This window comes from Physeter macrocephalus, chromosome 19 (genome assembly GCF_002837175.3).
Source record: "Physeter macrocephalus isolate SW-GA chromosome 19, ASM283717v5, whole genome shotgun sequence".
Lineage (NCBI taxonomy): Eukaryota > Metazoa > Chordata > Mammalia > Artiodactyla > Physeteridae > Physeter > Physeter macrocephalus.
This window is the reverse complement of record NC_041232.1, coordinates 14,877,004-14,899,811: the sequence shown is the minus strand read 5'-3', so window position 1 is coordinate 14,899,811 and position 22,808 is coordinate 14,877,004. Positions and strand designations below refer to the sequence as shown.

General features: G+C 48.3%; 1 protein-coding gene across 1 annotated transcript in view; it reads left to right on the top strand.

Moving 5' to 3' along the window:
- Positions 1-22,808, top strand: part of KSR2 (kinase suppressor of ras 2) — a 414,563-nt gene that overhangs the window by 310,048 nt on the left and 81,707 nt on the right. Inside the window, exons 8-9 of the mRNA XM_055080456.1 lie at positions 14,193-14,260; positions 17,107-17,279. Coding sequence (XP_054936431.1) covers positions 14,193-14,260; positions 17,107-17,279 — 241 coding nt within the window. The remainder of the gene's footprint in view (positions 1-14,192; positions 14,261-17,106; positions 17,280-22,808) is intronic.

Sequence of the window (22,808 nt, the reverse complement as noted above, 5' to 3'; positions counted from 1 at the left end):
AGCACAGGCTCCGGACGCGCAGGCTCAGCGGCCGTGGCTCACGGGCCCAGCCGCTCCGCGGCATGTGGGATCTTCCCGGACCGGGGCACGAACCCGCGTCCCCTGCATCGGCAGGCGGACTCTCAACCACTGCGCCACCAGGGAAGCCCTGATGTTTTTTTTTTTTGAGGGTTGGTCCATCTTTGCTGATTATTTTTCAGTCTCTTCTGCTGTTAACATCCCTTGGCCTCACTCTATAGACATGAGTCTTGGTCATCCTGGTTTCTCCAGTAAATTCATCTAGTAAATATTTGTGTGCTGAGTCAAAATGATAAGGTATGATTAGGAACCCAGGCTGTAGGTCAGACACACACACCTATATTTGAATCCTGACTCTGCCACTAACTGTGTAATCACTTCTGAGGCTCAATTTCTTCCTCTATAGAAAGAAAAAAATAATATCTACCTTACTAGATTGTTTTAAAATAAAACAACTAGATAAATAAGGGGAAATGCTTAGCCTGGTACCTGACCCATTATAAGAGCTTAATAAATGAAAGCTAATACTGTAATTAACGTTATGAATTAATTCGGGGGTACCCCTCCACCCCAGAAGCCAGGATACTTCCAAATATCTAACCCTTTGCCTCCTGCTTTGGTTCAATGCCCACTTCCTCCAGAATTATCACCAGCTGTCTTGTCGGCGTTCTGAATAGAGAGATTAACGAACTAATAGGAAATTATGCTCAGAAAGTAATTTGCAGTTATCTAAAATGAGGCATTTTCATCTACTAGGCTCATGAGCACGGAATGGAGTTTAGTTCTAGGTGGTCGGGTGTCAGCACAGTCCACATACCGTGTGATCACCGTGGATTCCGCTGGCTGAAGTTTGCTTCTGCAGTAAGACGCTGATGCATTTCCCTGGTTCAGTCACGCCTTACCTGCATCCTTCCTCCTTCTGAGAGTCCTTCTACAGAAGGACCTTTCTGCAGAGCCGAGGTCTGGTTCCTTGGAAACCTCTCCACCTCTATCTGCATCTCTGGCAGGAAAACTGGCGGCAGTGGTGATTTGGGTGGCTTGTATTCTAGAAGATAAGAGTTTGAACCAAGGTGGGGTGTTTTGTTTTGTTTTTTTTTCTGCACAGGCTGGAGCGTAGAGGGGAGGGGACATCCAAAACCACCAATGGAGAAGTAGCCCAGACTCTGGCCCAGACTCTACGGTTAGGGCCTAGAAATCTGCATTTTAACCAAACTCTCAGATAATTCCTGTTTGCACATACGCATGAGTGTTCTGAGCTGAGGAGATAGCATGGGCAAAGGCTTGGATCAGGGCTGAGAAGAGTTTGAGCATGTTTTGCAGGCGGGGCCCGGGGTCGAGAGGAGACTGGCTCTGCTGTGCAGCCATGGCACTGGCCTTACTGCTGTGCCTTCTGCTGGTGCTTCTTGAGGCTCCAGGCTGCCGGGGGGCACCGCTCACCACGCATCCAGCCGCAGTCCGAGGAAAGCGGGCTTGGGCTCCGGAGCTCTCGTCACGCTGGACCAGCTTGCCAGCCAGGATGAGGCTGGTGGCGGGAGGAGAATGTGGTGTCAGGACGGCCTTTCCTCTGGGTGGTGGAGCGGAGGGCAGAAGCCAGGAGTCTGATGCTCTCTGAGTCACCTGCTCTCAGGGCCTGAGACGGGAAGGGTTTGGGTATCAGAATACCTTGCAGATGTTTAAGACTCATTTTCCTCTAGGACCGCAGAGTACTCACTCCTGTGTTTTGAAGATAAGGTGGTAAAATCAGTGGCTGCTGAGCACAGCCCTGGCTCACCCACGTGTGTCTTCATGTCCCGCTCACAGTGCCAGGGACCTCATTTAGGGACGCTGATACTGACGCCTCATACCTGAGACCGTCTCTGGAGGCTTGCCCTTGGCTGACTGCGGCTCCTCCCCCGGGTGGCTCAGAGCCAGGGCCTAACTGGTGCAAGTGTGCAAAAGGCCAGCTTCCTCGCCTCAAGGCAGACAGACTCTATGGTACAGTTCACACTCCAGAGTCCCCTGCGGGATCAGGCTGAGACTGTAGTCACCTGCAGCCACAGCCTTGCTTAGCTTCTCCCCCATTTCCTATCCTGCTGAGGAACATCCTGGAGAACTCCCTCCATAAATCACCTGCCAGATTACCCGTCTCAGGATCTGCTTCTAGGGAACTCAACTTAGACAGTAAAGCAACAGCAAGATCCAGACGCTGGAGCTAGAGAGAGCAGGTTCTGGCTCTGCCGCTTCCTAGCTGTGTGACTCTGGGAGAGTTTCTAAACCTCTCTGATGTAAAATGAGGCTAGTATGTGCATTTGATGGGATAAGACACGTGAGTGCCCCAGTCACCTTAATGATTGGGGGATTCCTTCAAATCAGAATCTTTAAGTTGTTCAGCACTTATTTCATTGCAGCAGTGGATTCTCTATTAATACAAAGTATGAAAAGAAACAGACTCACCAAATCACCTCTCTCTGGTTTAAGCAAGGTCAAAGTTCTGGAAAAGTTAGCCCATTTCCTACTTTTCTGTAGTTCTCGTTCTCCATTTTCCTTTGGGGATTTTCAGAACCAGCCAACTTCTTGGGAGACATGTTAAAGGGTTTATATCAGGGTTTCCAACCTTGGCACTATTGACATTCTGAGCTAGGTAATTTTTTGTGGTGAGGGCTGTCCTGTGCATTGAGGATGTTTAGCACCATTGTTTCCACCCCCTCAACTCCATCCTCAGTTGTGACAATCAAAAATGTCTCCAGACATTGCCAAATGTCCCCTGGGGTGGCAGGCAAAATTGCCCTTGGAGGAGAACCACTGTTTTATATCATAAATCCTTCACTCCCAACCAATGGGACTGTGTATCCATTATTCAGTTTTTGAATGCCACCATTAGAGTGTCATTACTAAAATATTCAATAGAGTGATCAAATGGCTTGGTTTGCTTGGGACTGGGTTGAGCACTGGGAGTCCTATGTCCCAGGTGACCCAGGTGGGTCGAAGCAGGTCTTTGCTAGTAGAAACATTTCACATGCTCCAGTTAAGGTCCCTGCCCATGTCTGTAGGTGTGAGACCCATAATCATTTCCCTAGAAAGGTAAAGAGTGATGTTTGGAAACTAGCACGAGATTTCCAATTTATTCCAGTGGTGTTTTAATGCACTTTCCACAGGTCTCCTCCTGCCCGCAGTAGCCTGGCTAGACACGCTTGCACTTAATTCTTTTCACGTACGCAGTCACTTTGCTAATTTCCATGCACTTCTTTATCTGGTTTTGCTCTGTTACTGGATCTTTTCACTTGGATTTCACATACTCTTTGGTTCCCTTCTTGCCCTGTGTGTCCTTCTAGCCCGTGTCCTTACATCAAAATACAATGTTTTATCTGAAATTTTCCTGTGTTTGCAAAATGACTTCAGCCACAGGTGACAAGGAGATAAAAGCGTGAAGTAAGCCATGGTTGGTTTGAGCCACTGGGTGCCCTAATTTTCCCAGCTCTTGAAAAGCGGGGGAAATGATGAGCTGGTGTTGCAGCTGCCGCGAAGTTCCTGGAGGCTTCAGGAATTTGTACAACGGGCAGGATATTGGCAGGATATAATTATGAGTATGCATCTCAGAGATCACCAGCTTGAAGCCCAAACTTATTTTTCCATTAATAGAAACACTTCAGTTTTTGCAATAATCGTCATGGGAATTAATGGTCACTTATATGCGTTTTTACCTATTATTGTTGGGTCCAGTTACAGTGGTATGTGAGGGAGGATTATAATTCTCTTGAGGCTGAGGTGGGGATTGGATATGAGGATGAGGATGATGCTGATTCCATGTACTGAGGGCTTACTGAGTGCGAGGCATTTTGCTAAGTACTTTACACGCACAAGCTCATTTAATTCTTACAACAACCAGGGAAGGTAGGGTCTATTATTATCCCCATTTTACAGGTGAGAAAACAAAGGTCTTCAGGAGTAAATAGTTGGCCCAGAGTCTCACTGAGGGTGGATCCACTCCTCAAACCCACTGATCCCTCTGATTCAAGGTCCCATAGCCTTAACCACTTTGCATGGGCAAAGGACCAGCCACACAGTTGCCAGCCCCCACTCTGCTTCTCCTTGAACCAGACAAGCAGAACAGAAGATGAGCATCTGATCTCAACCTGACCCTGGACCAGAGCTGTCAGTCTTTTCCTCCCCCGCCTGCTACCCTCTCCCCTCATCCCTTCTTGAATTGAAAGATGACAAATGGGTCTCTGTGATGAACACCCCCAGGTGCTGGGAACCCAGCGGACCCTGTGGTCATGCTCTCCTCTCTCGGGGAAGCTGAAGGGGTCGGGGAAGGCATCACCAACAGGTAATAAATCTACGGCTTCCTTACAGTATCCTCTTGTGGAGAGACCGGTGCCGGGGTTTTCCTGATTATTTTTCATTATGTTGCTGGAGCGTTGTCTTATTTCTATGTTAATACTCCCCATCTCCCTTGCTCATTTCTGCTGTTGCCTTTTTCTTTCTAACCCAGTTGTAGGCCAAAGAGCTCAACCCCGCTGAGCTGTCAGCAGTGAGGGAAGGGGTGTTTTTTGGGATTCTTCACTGAGAGCATATGGAGACATTTCTCGAAGCACGGGCTCAAATGAGAGACCCCAGGGGCGTCAAAACTGCTCGGTTGGGGTACTCATTCAGACAAGCCCACTGCAAAGGGGGTAATGATTTTGTTTAGTGATTTTGCAAGAAGGCTTAAGGAGCACTTAATGCAGTGATGTGGGAAAAGGCACGCAGAGGCAGGGAGCGGGAAGGATAACCTGAGAGGGGAACTTGCTGCCCTGTGATTGTATCTGCTGCCAGAGGGGGGTCTTTCCAAGATGCTCATCCAGCCTTCACCTCCCTGTTTAAAACCCTTCCTTAGTTCCCCCTGGCTCCCAGGATAAAATCCAGTCTCCCGAGGAGACCCTGCACTATCCTTGTTTACCTCTCCTTCCTCCCTCCTCACAGCTTCCCTCCTTATGCCTGGAGCTCCAGCTTCTCTGAGCCATCAGCAGGAGACGTGCCCACCCACTGAGGCTTCTTTGCACCCTAGTGCTTTAGGCTAGATCTTCCTTGCACAACTCTGCTAGCTTCCCAGGCTCAGCTCAGTTATCACTTTCTCCAGGAAGCCCTCCCTGACTCTCCTCAGTTCCAAGTGCCGTACCCCGCCCTTCACGATCATTCCATATAACATACTACATTGTGTTTGTCTATTTACCTGCGTGTCTCTCCGACCAGACTTTAAACTATGTGAGGGTAGGGCTGTGTCTGCTTTGTTCACTGTTTATACATCCAGGGAGAGCACCATGCCTGGCACATAGCAAGTACTCAGGAATTACTAGTTGGTGGAATAGATCTCAAAAGAAGCCTCTGGAGGGAAAGTGGTTCTTCCCAACCCAGCACTCTGGAAACCTGGTTCCAATCCAAATGGGATCATTTCTAGAAGGCAATTTTTTTGGTATGATTTTTATTTTTCAATTTGTTAATATGGTGTATCACATTGATTGATTTGCGTATATTGAAGTATCTTTGCATTCCTGGGATAAACCCCACTTGATCGTGGTGTATGATCCTTTTCATGTGCTGTTGGATTCTGCTTGCTAGTATTTTGTCGAGGATTTTTGCATCGATGTTCATCAGTGATATTGGCCTGTAGTTTTCTTTCTTTGTGACGTCTTTGTCTGGTTTTGGTATCAGGGTGATGGTGGCCTCATAGAATGAGCTTGGGAGTGTTCCTCCCTCTGCTATCTTTTGGAAGAGTTTGAGAAGGATAGATGTTAACTCTTCTCTAAATGTTTGATAGAATTCGCCTGTGAAGCCATCTGGTCCTGGGCTTTTGTGTGTTGGAAGATTTTTAATCACAGTTTCAATTTCAGTGCTTGTGATTGGCCTGTTCATATTTTCTATTTCTTCCTGGTTCAGTCTCGGCAGCTTGTGCATTTCTAAGAATTTGTCCATTTCTTCCAGGTTGTCCATTTTATTGGCATACAGTTGCTTGTAGTAATCTCTAATAATCTTTTGTATTTCTGCAGTGTCAGTTGTTACATCTCCTTTTTCATTTCTAATTCTATTGATTTGAGTCTTCTCCCTTTTATTCTTGATGAGTCTGGCTAATGGTTTATCAATTTTATTTATCTTCTCAAAGAACCAGCTTTTAGTTTTATTGATCTTTGCTATTGTTTCCTTCATTTCTTTTTCATTTATTTCTGATCTGATCTTTATGATTTCTTTCCTTCTGCTAAATTTGGGGTTCTTTTGTTCTTCTTTCTCTAATTGCTTTAGGTGCAAAGTTAGGTTGTTTATACGAGATGTTTCCTGTTTCTTAAGGTAGGATTGTATTGCTATAAACTTCCCTCTTAGAACTGCTTTTGCTGCATCCCATAGGTTTTGGGTCGTCGTGTCTCCATTGTCATTTGTTTCTAAGTATTTTTTGATTTCCTCTTTGATTTCTTCAGTGATCACTTCGTTATTAAGTAGTGTATTGTTTAGCCTCCATGTGTTTGTATTTTTTACAGATCTTTTCCTGTAATTGATATCTAGTCTCATAGCGTTGTGGTCAGAAAAGATACTTGATATGATTTCAATTTTCTTAAATTTGCCAAGGCTAGATTTGTGACCCAATATATGATCTATCCTGGAGAATGTTCCATGAGCACTTGAGAAAAATGTGTATTCTGTTGTTTTTGGATGGAATGTCCTATAAATATCAATTAAGTCCATCTTGTGTAATGTATCATTTAAAGCTTGTGTTTCCTTATTTATTTTCATTTTGGATGATCTGTCCATTGGTGAAAGTGGGGTGTTAAAGTCCCCTACTATGATTGTGTTACTGTCGATTTCCCCTTTTATGGCTGTTAGTATTTGCCTTATGTATTGAGGTGCTCCTATGTTGGGTGCATAAATATTTACAATTGTTATATCTTCTTCATGGATCGAACCCTTGATCATTATATAGTGTCCTTCTTTGTCTCTTGTAATAGTTTTTACTTTAAAGTCTATTTTGTCTGATATGAGAATTGCTACTCCAGCTTTCTTCTGATTTCCATTTGCATGGAATATCTTTTTCCATCCCCTCACTTTCAGTCTGTATGTGTCCCTAGGTCTGAATTGGGTCTCTTGTAGACAGCATATCTCCAGGTCTTGTTTTTGTATCCATTCAGCCAGTCTATGTCTTTTGGTTGGAGCATTTAATCCATTTACATTTAAGGTAATTATCGATATGTATGTTCCTATTAGGAGACAATTTTGAGGTGATGGGACGAGTGGAAAGATGTTCATGTTTGAAAGGACAAGAGATGGCTTTATATACCCATCTAGGTAGTAGACTCCTTTGTAGATGATTCTAAGAAAGATCGTTAAAGAAAGAATTCTTGTCTTATTTTATTATACACCCCAGTGCCTCTCACAGCACCTGACATGAGGAGGAAGGCAATGATGTTTCTTGCGTGAGTGAATGAATGGTTATCCTGACTCTGCCATTTACTATCTGTATGATTGGGCTGCTTCCTGAGCCTCAGTCTTTTTGCCTTTAAAACAGGCACGGGTGTAGCATTATCCATTGCTCACGGGATGGTTCTTCAGAGTTGTACAGGGTTAGGTAAGAGCGCCTGGTCCCAAATTGGTGTTTGCTTAACGTTTCCTCAATTGGATATCGGGGACCAGCTTTTTAAAACATCCCATTTGCACTCCGGAAGGAAAGGCGGTGCCTTCTCAGGTGGGCTGCAACATGAGCTGGTGTGAGATGAGAGAAAGGACTAGGGATTTGGGCTGCTTGGAGCAAACTTTTCCTAAACTGGTTAGAATCCCCCATGAACCGTTTGAAATGAATGTGATGACTGTGTTCACCAGCAAGAGTCTTGGGGGCCCTTCCTCCAGGAAGGCCGCCCTTCTTGATTCCAGCCCCACGCCGGTCTCCGGGCTTGCGTCTGCTCCATGGGGCTGCTGGGGGGCCAGGACCAATCCATTAAGGAAGTGGCAGAGCTGCTCATAAAAGGAGCCGTTTGTCCCCGCGGTTCCCGGGCAAGATCCATGGAAGTCCAGTTTGCCTGTGGTCAGACCCCTGTCCCCCACCTCCCCGTCGCGGAGGAAGGAGGGCAGAATGAAGGGAATACTGAAGGGGACGTGTTTGCACTTCACACTCTGCAAGGGATACAGTTTATAAGAAATAGAAATCATTTTATAAAATTGATAGAGACTATTAAGGGCCCCACACGAGGAGCATTCGATGGGCTTTCCCTGCTGCTGGGCTTGCCTTCCTTTTTCTTTCTCTCCTCTTCTCTCCCTCCACCACTCCAATATCTGTTCAGCATGTATCATGCACCAGCCACCAGACCAGGCCCTGAAGGCGGGGTAGGGACGGTTGCTGCAAAGATGAGGAAGACCCAGATGCTGCCCCCAAGATAAATTCACATATTTAATTTTCAGACAGAGAGGATGTCTCATTCGGCCAGCAGCTCCTTTGGAGAATGAGGTATCCCACGTAAGCAACTTTTCTTGATAACTGAAGCTTATTCTGTTAGCCTTTGAAGTTGAAAAAAATAAACTCTTTTCCATGAAAGGTTTAAATAAACCCTTTCCAAGATTCCAAGCTGTCTGAGGCTCTCATGGCATTCCCCGTGTGCCCTCAAGTGTGCCTTAGCCCTGCCTGCAGAGACACTGACTTATTTGCTGCCCAGGTGGGCACCACTTAGGCATTTTCTCACTGGATCCTCATGGCAGTTTTGCAGATGAGGAACCCGGAACTTAACAAGGCAGATGGATGCCCCCTTAGTCTGGAAAGGGTAGATTCCAGCTCAGGTTGGCTGGATTCCGAAGCCCAGGCTTTTCACCACTTCTGGAACCACATACAACCTTTCCCTGGTGCCTGGAGTTGATCAGAGCCACCATCCTAAGTCATGGCGCTCCTCTGGACCACGTCTGGGATGGAGCTTTGTCCAGGGTGGTCAGCTGTGTCCTCCCCACCCCTGCCTTTTCCTCCATGTGGAACGGAGCGAAAGAGGACCAAACTCCTTCAGGACTGCGGGCTCAAGGGGCACACGAGGGACAGGGAGCAGAGGACGTGGCTTTGGTGTGGGGACTTTGGGAGAGACCACGTCGCTGTTCTGAGCCTCCTTTAATAACCGTGGGGTCTTAGTTGGGCTCCCCTGTTTCTACAGACTTTGAGACGAGGATTTGAGGGCACATGGTTTCTTTGAGAAGTGATCCCAGGCCACACCAGCAGGGGAGTGAGGGAGCGAGACAGGGAGGGGAAGAAAGGCAGCCTGTCCTGGGTCCTGGAAGAGCGGGTGACGGCTATGGGCACCTGGGGTCCAGCCCCACATCGACACACCCCAAGGGAGAGGGTACTGGGCGGCCCATCAACCAGCTCCCACCCGGAGTTCTTTCAGGGCTCCAGGCAGTCCAGCCAGCCCACATTCCCAGCCAGAGAAAGTCCTCCAGCAGAGGGTCTTAGGGGCTTGTGGAGCACTGCATAAACTAGCAGTAAAAGCGACAACTCCCACAATAAAAACGAGAGTACCTGCAGCTTCAAGTGCTTGTCCTGGGCACCTTACTCCTGTCGTATCATTAAACTCCTCTGCCACCCTATGAGACAGATGCTGCGATCGTCCCCACTTTTTTTTTAATACCTCTTTATTGGAGTATAATTGCTTCACAATGTTGTGTTAGTTTCTGCCGTACAGCAAAGTGAATCAGCCATATGCACACATATATCCCCATATCCCCTCCCTCTTGCGTCTCCCTCCCACCCTCCCTATCCCGCCCCTCTAGGTGGTCACAAAGCACCGAGCTGATCTCCCTGTGCTATGTGGCTGCTTCCCACTAGCTATCTATTTCACATTTGGTAGTGTATATATGTCCATGCCACTCTCTCACTTCGTCACAGCTTACCCTTCCCCCTCCCCGTGTCCTCAAGTCCGTTCTCTACGTCTGCGTCTTTATTCCTGCCCTGCCCCTAGGTTCATCAATACCATTTTTCTAGATTCCATGTATTATATGTGTTAGCATACGGTATTTGTTTTTCTCTTTCTGACTTACTTCACTCTGTATGACAGACTCCAGGTCCATCCAGCTCACTACAAATAACTCAATTTCCTTACTTTTTTATGTCTGAGTGCTATTCCATTGTATATATGTGCCACATCTTCTTTATCCATTCGCCTGTCAATGGACACTTAGGTTGTCCCCACTTTACAGATGAGGAAACTGAGGCTCAGAGCGGGTCAGCGACTTCCCCAGCTTGTCACAGGCAGGAAGTGGTGTCAGGCTTTGAACTCAGATTTGTTCTGTATATTATTCTGACACCACTTCCTTTTATTTATTTATTTATTTATTTATTTTTTGGTGGGGGTGTGGAGGGGGGAGGACCCTGCCTTCTGGAAGATTTAGGCATCCAGACACCTCTCATCTGGGAAGTAGAATGTATCCCTCTTCTACTGTGGTCCTTGAGCTGCGGCGTGCACTTGCTAAAAACTCACATTCCCAGCACTTCCTGAGTCAGAACCCGAGAGGGTATGCCTTGGGAATCTGGTTCTGAAGCAGGTGGTTTACCGATAAATTGCGTGCTAGTAGCTCTTTTCTTTCGTGGGCAGTGAAAAGGAAAAGTCTAATTTGGGTGGGATCATGCGTGTTTCCTGCTGGAAAGATGATTCTTTTTAAGTGGGACATGCACAAGTCTGGCCTCAGTCCCTGTACCGCCTCCCCTCCAGGGTCTGGGTGACTTCAGCTCTAAGCTAATCCTGCTGGCTGGATCAGCAGGTCCTGGATGTGTGGGCTCTAGTTCTAGTTCTAGACATGTGAACCTCTGTGCAAAGTTTGTGTCCGGGCATAGGAGGGTGCTCTCTTGGGGTATCTGCAAGGGCAGTGGCTGTGCTCCAGGTCCTGGCGCTGCCCTCTGTAGCCCTGGCTGGAAGGATGAGAGTTCCATCTCCCACCCTTCAGCCAGAGGTGGAGGAGGGATGCTCCCTTACTGTGAGAGACAGAGAGGAAAACGCCAGGGGGAGGCAGGAGACGGCTGAGGTCACTGGTGGTCTCGGCTGCCTCGTCCTGATACGGATGTGATCCAAAGGTGACGTTCAGCTGCTTGCCCTCACTCTGTGGTGCTGCCCACAGTAGGGAACGGGCTGCTTCACATCTGCTCGTCAGCTCCCAGCTGGGATTGTTCAAGGAGACTCCTAGGTGGGGCTGGCAGAAAGGAACAATCTCTTTCTGGAAGCTTCCTGGCGGAATTGAGCTAGTTCAAACAGGAAAGAGTGTAGACACTTCTTGGTTCAACTGTCACTTGGCGTCAGCAGTCTCCCCGACCAGGGCTTCCCAAACATCCATCTGACCGAGTCACAGACATCCAATTCCTCCAGAGGCTTCCCGGTGTTTGTAGAATCAAATACAGACTCCTTGCTGGGCCCCGGGGTCCTGCCCACCTCCCCTTCCTCAAGTCTTCCCTTCACTCTGGGTCTCTTCACTTCAGCCTCATCAACCTTTAACTTCTGACCCCTGAACCCACGAGGCTTGATTTTGCCCCCCAACCTTTGTGCCACTGGAGCCCTTCCCCCTCCCACTCTTGTCACTCCCCATCTCATTTCCCTGTATTATTTTGTTCAACATCTTACCACACAGGCGATTATCTGATACTTGTTTATGTGTTTAATTAACCCTCCCCATAAACATAGGGGCTTCATCTGGGTGATCATTGTGTCCCCAGTTTAAGTGTATGTAGAATGAATTAAAGGCTAATTTCACACTCAGCAGGTCTTCCCTTCTCTATAGGTCTGAGTCTGGGGGCCTTAGAAAAGAAAAAGACAGAAGCCAGTTTGCAGTAACGTGGGATTTTTATTGCCTTGTGAAGTCAGGCAACTGTAGGGGGAGGAGCAAGGTGACAGGCTCAAAAAAAGGGACATTTTGACTCAGCTGCTTATAGACCACAGGAACCTTCCCCTTTACTCACCTCCACCCCCAAGATGTAAAGCAAGAAGAATGGAGGCTTTGGAGGCATCTAACAGAGCTAGAGCTGGACTTGGGACCTCTCACTGACTAGTCGACCTTGGGCAAGTTATCCAAATTTGCTGAGCCTCAGTTTCTCATTCTGTAAAATGGGGATAACAAAAGTTCCTACTTTTTAGGGCTGTTACAAGGATTAAATAAATCGTGTAAAGCACTGAGAGCATTGCCTGGTACACTGTAAGCACTGCATAAGTGTTAGCTTTTGTTTTTTTCAGAGTCACGTGGTCTTCATGACATTTGTGGCCAAGGGTACCTCCTAATGTTTCCAGCCCTCTTAGACTTCCAGGTGCCAAGAGCTGTCACCTCTATTTGAAGATTCCAGATTGTCTCAGCCAACTTTTCCCAACCTAACTCAGCCATTCACTCACCACCCTGTCTTGATTTTGTTCTATTCATGTAGCAGCCCTACATTTATTCGTTTACCATTTGTAGCCTTTTTCACTTAAAGCAAATTTATTTACGGGTGAAAATGTGTCTTATAATCGTGAATGGAGAATCAGCATCACTTGCCATTGAAATAAGGTGACCAGAAATAAATAGACATCCCAATGGAAAAGTAAATTTATTAAATTCCCTGTGAATACTGTTGCCTGTCCAAATCTGGGACTGGGGTTAGCACATGGCAGAGAGACGTAAACACGTCTTAGCACAAGAAACCCCCCTGGTGCAGTCAGAGTGAAGGAGAATTGAGATGGACTAATGTTCTCACTATGAGATTGTTGCATGCTGCCCACATCCCTCCTGGCTTCCCCCCTGCACCCCTGGGAGCCCCAGATCTAAGTTGTCCGTATCATAGAGGAATTCAGGGCCCTGTTAGGGCCGTAAAAGACTGAACGCAAGGAAAATTGGGGAAATATGCACAGACATTCCAAACCCATCAACTAGACCAGTGGTTCTCATGCCTCAGCACCTACCTTCAGACTCGTCTGGAGGGCTACTGCATCTCAGCTCTAGGGTCTTTGATTAATCACATCTGGGCTGGAGCCCTGGAAGTTGCATTTCTGGAAAGTTCTCACCTGGTGCTGCTGCTGCTAGCCTGGAGACTCCACTTTGAGAACCACTTAACTAGACTAACTGAGTCAATGTCAAGTCCATGTCTGGGTGTCCAAACCATTCCATTAAAGATATCTGTCAGATCCCTGGAGGGGAAGAGAGTGGAGGACAAATCTAAAGGTCCCACTTCTCTGTGTAGAGTACTTTGATAATAAACCTCTAAGCAGGCTGAGGGTAGCCTTCTGGCAAAGATGTTGGCCGTTGGAAGTTAAGCTGGTGCACACAGAAATAGTAAGGGAATCCAAAAGGATATGTGCATGGAGCATTGACAGCATCTGCTGCAGTGTGTATCCACCCTACAGATGTAAAATTCCAAAAGAAAAGGATAGAGCAAGGTCATAGTACCCTTTTGAAGTCTGACAGCGGTATGGGGAAGAGCAAGGTGACATCTTGGATTTGTCTCAAAGGAAGACATTTTGACTCTAAACTCTTAAACTTAATACCTCTAAAACTTAACACCTGTTACTGATCTCATCCTAATTGGAAGCCTTGGTTGGCTGTCTCCTATAGCATGAGCCTTTAAGAAAAAATGATGCCACCTCTGGCACCACTGACCCAGGGTTTCTGCCAGGACAAGTCAGTTAATCTCAGTTTTTCCATCTGTAAAATGGGAAGAATAATAATACCTATTTCATGACGGTGTTATAAAGATCTAATGACATAGCATCTATAGAATGTTTAGTGCAATGCCTGGCAAATGAGTCTTCAGGTAAGCAGGTGATGATTATTAGGGTTGAATGATGATGATGATGATGATGATAAACATAGACTGATAGATAACAATGTCTTTCAAAGCATGAAGTCCAAGTGGGCACTGTTGGTGAAACAGTTGCTACCAACTCTTGGACGACCCAGGACTGACCCGTGAGTGTGGGATGGCAGCAAACTCTCTCCAGAGTTAAGTTCCTAGGTTCCAAGGGTATGCCTTTGCAGTAGCTGCCCTATCTCGTCTCATGTCTTGGTATCCACAGCACCCAGAGCTTTCTGAACCATTGGTGTGTCCCATCCACCCATCCATCTACCCAACCATCCATCCACCCACCCATCCATCTACCCATCCATCCACCCATCCATCCATCCACCAATCCATCTAAACATCCATCCATCCATCCATCCATCTATCCATCCTTCTCGCTCTTTCTCTCTCTCAGGTTAAAGTGCCACAACAAATGCACCAAAGAAGCCCCACCCTGTCATCTCCTGATCATCCACCGAGGAGGTAAGTATTTAACACTTACTGCCCTGGGGCTGCGGGGTGGGGGCGGGGGTGGGGGTGGGGGTGGGGGTGGGGGGGTGGCTCCTGCAGGCCTTCTGAGATAGCTAGCTGTCCCATCCAGCTCGCCTCTGGCTACCCCTTGACCCTTGATCCTTGCCTGTCTCATTCCTTTCCCTCTGACACCCTTCCTCCTGACATCTGTCTCCTTAATCCACCTCCCATGCCTGTTCTCCCTATTCTTTGTCCCCATTCGGGTCTCTCTGATACTTTAGCCCCCAGATTCACCTGCCCTCCCTAAGTCTTTTTCTCTCATTCTTGTCCTCTTTCCTAATTTGTAGTCTCCTCTCTTTCCCCCAATCCCATTCCTTTCCCTTCCCACTTGAAAAGAGTCCTAGCTGAGTATTTTTCCATTATGTGCTCTTCAGCCTCGGTCAGTTGGCCCTGCAGAAGTAGGCATAGGGAGGGGTCTTGCTCGGGCCTGTTGGTTTGGGCCATCCGTGCTCCATCTCCTGGGGCCCTGGGAGTGTCTGGGCCAACCTGTCTAGGCAGGGAGCCAGCTGCTACCTCTGGGAAGCCACTACCAGCCTTCTAGCAGGCAAGAGCAAGCCCAATTTAGTGAGAAGGAAAGGCTTTTCCCCGTCTGCTAGGGATTGAGTTGGAGGCCTCGCAGTCGAGCTTTCAAAATAGTTCCCCCAGTTCTTGGCCTGTGGGGTAGTTATTCCCCATTATCTACACTGTACTTCATCCACCGGAGGATTCTGTAGGCCTGTGCTGTTCCATACAGTAGCTACCAGCCATATCTGACTATTTAAATTTAGATGTATTACAATGAAATAAAAATGTAATTACTCTGTCACACCAGCCACATTTCAAGGGCTCCATAGCCACATGTGGCTACCATATTGGATAGTACAGATATAGAACACATTCATCATTGCAGAAAGTTCTCCTGGACATCACTAGTCCAGACGCTTGCTCTTGCAGCGAATCGCCCGGGAGCTTGTTAGAAATGCACAACTTCTGGCCTCACTCCAGATCAGGCATTTTAAACAGCTTCTACTGGCAACTTATCTACGCTTTAAAGAAGCACTGCTCTAGAGGAGAAGTTGCAAACTCAGATGCCTGCCATGTACCCTAAATGAGAGCCGCTGGCCAGGCGGGGCCGCGCAAAGTGGAGAGACAGCCAGGCGCCATCTAGAGAGGATGGCCACTCCAGCAGCGTGGACCTGCCTTGTACCGTTTCTCATGTTTCAAAGAAAAGCCCAAATAGTTTTATGTGCCGTATACTTACTTTTAAATGTTAACAACTTATTAAAATTGTTAAAATTCTTGCTGGCCCCGTCCCTGCCACCCCCCATCTATAGGCTGGATGGAGGCCTAGTGCCAACTTCGGGGAACACAACTCGCTAATCCTCGTCCTCCTCCACCCCTCCCAGCCCTTCCGGCCTCGGCTCAGTGTAGGCTCAGGGGACGCTACCCTGGTCTTGAATGAACCCAAGGGAAACTTAAAGAAGGAGGTAGATTGCTGCCAAAAAGTGCTCGCATGTCTTCCAGAGCCAATGGGCCGTCGGTTTTCGATGATCTTTGCATCGCTTTCCTCCACGAGGAGAGAAAATTGCAAGAGAAGGAAAAGTCTTCAGCTCCTTTCTGTTGCCCCTTCCCACCTCATATCCTTAATTAAGAACCATCTGTTCCTTGAAGAACTGTATACACACCGTGAGGCTATTTTAAACCTGAATTCTCACCACTCCTGAGCCCTTGTCTTGGGTCAGCTTTGTCGAGGAAATCGCCTCCCACCAGACTCCCCTCTACTGTGGTCTCTGCTGGAGCCCGACTCCCACATGGAGACCAGGACCAGCCTGCTGGGAGGCGAGCCACTCTCAGACACTGACATCAGAAGAAGGGCTCCCTCCCACCCACCTTCAGGATGCCCCCATACTCAAAGGTAGCAGGTGCCTGTACACACGAAGCAAACGGAACTTTCCAGAGGTCCACCAGCTTCTTGTTCTACCCACCCACCTTTGGTAGGAAGTTGAAAATATAGTTGGTTTCCATGGTGATGGCAGCCCAGGGTTAAGAGAGAAATTAAACCCCTGGGTCTGTCCAAAGCTTTAACTTTTCCACGAACACCCCCAGCCCCACAATAAAAAACAGCTAACAAGTAACATTACCAGGCATCACATCTGAATGCAAGCTTCTTGCTCTGCCCCTCCCGGTGGTCCCTGTAAATAGTAAGTAACAGAGGGGTAACAGGGAGAGGGGCTCAGGTGATGTGGTTTGGATTAGGACACATTTATTTAGCATCGCCTTTGTGCCCAGCTTTGTGCCTTTAGGGATGGTGCAAAGGGGTAGCTGGGAAGCTGAGACTTTCCTTCAGGGATCCATGGTGACCTTGTTTAGCACAAATGTATTTTGACATGCTACAGACTGCTCGGGCCTGAGAAATCCCACAGGTGACCCAAGATGATCTTAACACACAAGCTTAGATGCGGGAGGGACAGGTGGCCACAATGAGCTTGTCGACAGATGACAGCCCCTGAGAAATCAGGAGCCTCTTGTCTTTCAAAGGAGGTTCAATTCTGAAATGAACGCCAATGTGAAACAATTATGGTATTGGAGAAAAAAAGCTCTGATAGCTTCAGTTTCACTGTAATAATTTTTAATCGTCAAAAGCCATATATTGACAACACAAACATTTTAGAAACCACAGAGAACACAGATAGTGGGGAAAGTATCCCAGTATCATGACACAACACAGTGACTATCATTTTTAGGGAATTCCCTTCCAGTCTTGGGGGTGGGCCTTTGAGGTGGGGTCAGAGCTCTGCTCTCTTGACGTGACAGTACAGAGCAAAAGTGGTACTTAAATTCCCAAATCGCTGTTTTTACCCCTACGGATCCAGCAAGGTTAGTCCGGACAGAGTCCGTTCCGTGTGACATCAACAACCCTCTACGAAAGCCACCCCGGTATTCGGACCTGCACATCAGCCAGACGCTCCCAAAAACCAACAAAATCAACAAGGTGAGACTGGAGTTCTGTTGGGAAGGGGCGTGCTGGGGCTGCTGCTGCCAGACAAGAGGCAGGAGGGAGGAAGGTTCTTGAACAGGACTCGGCAGATTGATCTGGGAGCATTGCCCTTACTTCCCAGCCCACCTAGGCTCTCCTCATTCTGTGTGGTTTGTGTCTAGAAAAGTCTGGGGGGCATCCAGCCATCAGTGCAGAGTGAGTGTGCCAGAAATCTACCTAATTTAGAGAGAGGACGCCTGGCAAGGAGAATGAATGAGCGTGTTGCCGGGGGCACAGTAGGGATGGGAGGAGAGCCTGAGAGGGGGTCCTTAGTGGTGTAGACTCCGCCCTCTTTCCTCTGTGAGATGTTTCATCCTCTGCCAGGATGAGCTTTGCAGATGGTTCTGTGCTTTCTCACACATCTGTTGAATCCAGCCACCAAGGGACAAGAGTCTGTTTCTGAGCTCCTGCTGGAGACTGGGTAGATGGATCTGTGTGGGGACCACAGGCTCTGAGCCCTAGCTAGCCTGGTTGCCTTCTGGCTGGTCCTCAGATGGTGGTCAGCAGCGGGCTTCTCTGTGCCTCTTTCTTGCCAATGTGGCCTGGAAATTTCCAGTGTGATTTCCATGTCCTTTGTTTGGTCTGTTGGTGGAACGGCACCAAAGCGATCCCAGGGACACTTCCAACCTCATGGAAGAAGCAAAGGTAACATATGCCAACAGGTGATTTCTCAAGCCCTACGGTGCCTCCGTGCATTGTATGGAAGGTGGATAAAATGCGGGTCAATCCAAGTGTGTGGGAAGTCACCAGCCTGTGTTCAGGACCCACATGAGTGTCATGGTGGCCGTGTGACCTCTCGCCGGCAAGGCATACTCTCCCTTCTCTGCATAAGGCTGGAGAGGGCCTTTCCCCCTCCCCGATCCACTCTCCACACAGCAGCCAGAATGATTCTTTTTTTTTTTCCTTACATTTTTTTTTGACATCTTTATTGGAGCATAATTGCTTTACAATGGTGTGTTAGTTTCTGCTTTATAACAAAGTGAACCAGCTATAGGTATACCTATATCCCCATATCTCTTCCCTCTTGCGTCTCCCTCCCACCCTCCCTATCCCACCCCCCTAGGTGGTCACAAAGCCCTGAGCTGATCTCCCTGTGCTATGCGGCTGCTTCCCACTAGCTGTCTATTTTACGTTTGGTAGTGTATCTATGTCAGTGCTGCTCTCACTTCGTCCCAGCCTGCCCCTCCCCCTCCCCGTGACAGAGTGATTCTTAATGAATGTAATTTGAATCACACCACCCTCTGCTTAAAAACCATCCCGTGGCTTTCTGTTGCGTGGAGGAAACAGATCAAACTCCTCCCTGCAGCCTGCAAGGCCATGCACAATTTGGTCCCTTCCTCCATCTCCGACCTCCCTTTCCAGGCCTCCCCAACAAAACCCATATGTTCTTTCTCTCTCATGCTGTCACCCACCGTTTTTACTACTGGATCTCAGTCATTCACCATCTGTCTCCCTGTGGCATTGTCTTAGGACCTGATGATGCAGCTTGGCCCCTGAAGTCAGGCAGACCTGGCAGCCAGTCTTGGGGCCTCCACTTACTCACTCTGAGACTCCGGGCAAGTAACTGAACCTCTCTGAGCCTCAGCTTTCCTGTGTGTAAAATGGGCGTGTTCCAGTTATCCACTGCTGTGCAAAACAAACGACCTCAAACTTAGTGATGGACACCAACAGCTCTTTAATTATGCTCATGGAGTCTGTGGGTCAGTGATTGGGAAAGGGGTACAGTGGGGATGGTTTGTCTCTGCTTCATGATGGAGTCATGGCTGGAATCATCCAGAACAGGGATTGGCAAACTATGGTTTACAGGCCAAATCTAGCCCACTGCCTGTTTTTGTGAATTAAATTATATTGGAACAAGCCACACCCATATTTTCTATGGCTGCTTTCATGCTTCAAGGGCAGAATTGAGTAGTTACAACAAAGACCACTTGGCTCACAGAGCCTAAACCACAGGATGGTTTAGCCATTTCAAGAAAAAGTTTGCCAACCCCTGATCTAGAGGCTCCTTCACTCACATATCTGGTGCTGGGATGAGTCAAAGGCTGAGCTCAACAGAGACTCGTCGGGAGCAACTACATGTGGTCTTGCCTTGTGGCTTGGGCTTCCTCACAATATGGCTGCTTCAGGGTAGTCAGGCTTCTTACATGGCACCTCAGGGCTCGAACAGCAACTGTCTTAGCAAACAAGGTGGAAGCTGCAAAGGCTTTTTATAACCGAGCAATATAAAAGCCCATGCATTGTCTTGGCTTGTCTCTAGCCAAGGGCTGGCAGTGTCAGTTCTGCTGTACTCTACCGATGGAAGCAATCACAAGCCTACTCAGATTTAAGGGGAGGAGGCGCGATCTCACTTGTCAATGGGAAGAATGCAAGGAATTTGTGACCCTGTTTGAAAATGTCCCCTGGTAAGCAAAAAGAGCACCAACCCCAGAGAGTTATTGTGGGGATGAAATGAAATAATCAACATAAAGCACTTAAGAGAGGTTCCTGGCACATGGTAAGCGTACAGGAAATTCTAGCTATTTTTATCAGCTTAAATCTTGGGCTTCCAATCATAATGTCCGGCTGAGTCCGCTTTTCCTTTGTTATTTGTAAAAGATGTAGGTCTCCCCACCGCTGGGGTTGGGGTGCTTAAGGGGCTTGAATGGTGAGGCTCCTGGGAAGTAACCGGGCACACCTATAACCATCCTGTCCTTTGTGACCTCTTGAGGGGTGAGTGGCTCAGAGCCGTCTCGAGACCTTTCTCTCTGGCTTTACAGACGCAACGAGCCTCTTGGTGTCAGGTGGGACGGAAACATGGGTCAGATAGATCGGTGACTGTGACATTGTTCTGCTTGTCTGCCAGCAGGAGAATTTGATAAGAGAAATAAATTAACCTCTGGTTAGAAAGTGGCTTTGACATGAAGGTGGACAGGAGCTATCAGAGAGCTGGGTTACTTTTTCCCCTCTTTCTCTTCTCACCGGCTTCACGCAGATTCTTTTTGTCAGGCGATGATGTGGTTAGTGCAATAGATTTCTGAGCCAATTTGATCTGAAGATTTCCTTCTCATTGCTCTCTGTCTCTTCTCTTGTCTAGCTCTGTCAGTCCAGGTTCATAAGAGCCCAGCTTGTTCACCCAGCAAAATGATTGGAGTGTGCACTTTGGAGTCAGAAGGTCTGGGCTTGAAACTCAGTTTCCTCATGTGCTCTGTGACCAGAGCAAGATCCTTCTGCCTTTGCTTTCCCCTCTGTAAAGTGGGCATTATAATAGTAGATGTCGTTGGAGCTGTGGAGAGGAGTTGATGCAGCGTGTTATACGGCAGGAGCTTAGTCCCAGCCCTGGATCCTCAGGCCATGGAAGAGCGTGGTGATGAGGAAGACAGACAATGGGGAGGGGGAAGAGGAACAGGAGGAGGAGGAAGAAGAGGAAGCAGGAGGATGGGGAGGAGACGGAGGAGAAGCAGCAACGCATCTGCCGTCTCCTGAGGGGACCAGTCCGCAAAGTTTGTGCTTCCGCATCGAGGCACCAAAAGCCCCATCTGCAGTGGTGTCCGAAGCCGAAGATCTGCCTGCTGCAGGGAAGTTTTCTGAAGTGGCTGCATGCTGGCTGTCCTTTACAGTTGGTTGCAAGGAACAGGCTCACCTCGGCTAGCTCAGCACAAGGAGTTGTCTATTGGAAGGATGGACACGGGGCAATAAGAGAGAAAGGAGAATCACAGTTGAGGAGCTAGGTCTCATGAAACTGGACATGGAGGACAGACTTGTGCTCAGGCCAGCTGCTTGGACCCTCAGCAAGACCATGGGTCACTGTTCTGGTCCTCCATCCTGACGGCGGCTCGGCTACTATTTGTGGGTGCCCTCTGGTCTGTTACTGTTGACCGGTCTCCTCATCCTCTACGCTCATCTTTTCTCTCCATCATGGCTTCTGTGGCCATAGAGTTCCTACTCCTTGCAACCTCAGCCAGTTTGTTTTCTGGCCTGTCGTGGCTCTTCTGTTCCCTGGAACCTCATCTCCTCTCCACCTTTGCTCTGCTTTCCACTGTTCTTCCTCTTGGCCCTGCTCTTTTTATTCCATATCATAAGTCACTGACCAGCTGTCATGATGCCCTGACCTATGGTTTTGAGTTGGGAGTGGGCTATGGCAGTCACAAGACAAGTATGGCTGTTTAGGAGAGTCTGTTGGGTTGGAGGGTGGGGACAGTTTCCTTCGGAAGAGTCCACGGGAGAGAGAGTTACTATCATTGGCATGTTCAAATCAGTGCACAGCTGGGGGGAGGGGGAACCTGGGAGGTGAGCAGGCTTCTGTTTGATTCTCAGAGTCAGATGTGAGTTTCTTATTACTTGGTTCAACCTTCTGTTTCTGCTTCTGGGCTGGAGATGGGGACCTGGGCCACTAACTCTCTGTATGACTCCAGCAAGTCACATCCCATCTCTGAGTCTCGGCGTCCCCATCTGTAGCACAAAGGGGTGGGACTGGACGGTCTCTGAGGGACGTTTCCACATCTTAACTGCGCTCAGAAAGAGGGATTGTGCCACTAGTCCTTCCCTTCGTGATCTGGTAGAGTTTGAGTTTCCCTCTGCTGGGAGACAGCCTCCGGCTGCTGCTCCTGTTGGGACACAGATCTGGGTCTGGCCTGAGGAAGGAACTTCCCGTCCTGTTTAGCAGTTCTGCTGGGGAACGTGGGCGCCATATGCAGCTTTCTCTTTTGCTGATTCTGTTGGTTCACGTCAGCCCTGAGCCTCAGAGATGAGAAAGACTGAATTCCTGCCATAACTATTTCCTTCGTAAGAGCAGCTCCTCCTTCCCTCCCTCCCTTCATCTCTCCTTCCATCCTTCCTTCCTTTCCATTCATTGATTCATATAACATTTATTAGCCACCTCCTATGTTTTTGTTTCTGTGCTAAGTTCTGCAGATTCCAAGATGAATAAGACAGTGTCTCGTACGAGGAGATAAACCTTTTCCTCCTTCCCTCTCTCCTTCTCCTTATCCCTCCCTCTCTTCATTTCTTTCTTTTTGCCTTCCTCTATCACACATTTTTCGAGGGACCACACTGTGCCTGGCATTTTGCTAAGTGCTGAGAATAGGGAGCTTCTAGCCTCGAGGATGAGAAAGATAAGTAAGCCGAGAAGTGACGGTGTTGAAGCGTCAACGGAAGCTGGGGCCAGTACCAGGAGTGAGCTAGTACCAGGAGCGAGCTAGCACCAGGCAGGGCTAGTACCAGGAGCGAGCTAGTACCAGGCAGCGCTAGTACCAGGAGCGAGCTAGTACCAGGCAGCGCTAGTACCAGGAGCGAGCTAGTACCAGGCAGCGCTAGTACCAGGAGCGAGCTAGTACCAGGCAGGGCTAGCACCAGGAGCGAGCTAGTACCAGGCAGCGCTAGCACCAGGAGCGAGCTAGTACCAGGAGCAAGCTAGTACCAGGCAGGGCTAGTACCAGGCAGCGCTAGTACCAGGAGCAAGCTAGTACCAGGCAGGGCTAGTACCAGGAGCGAGCTAGTACCAGGCAG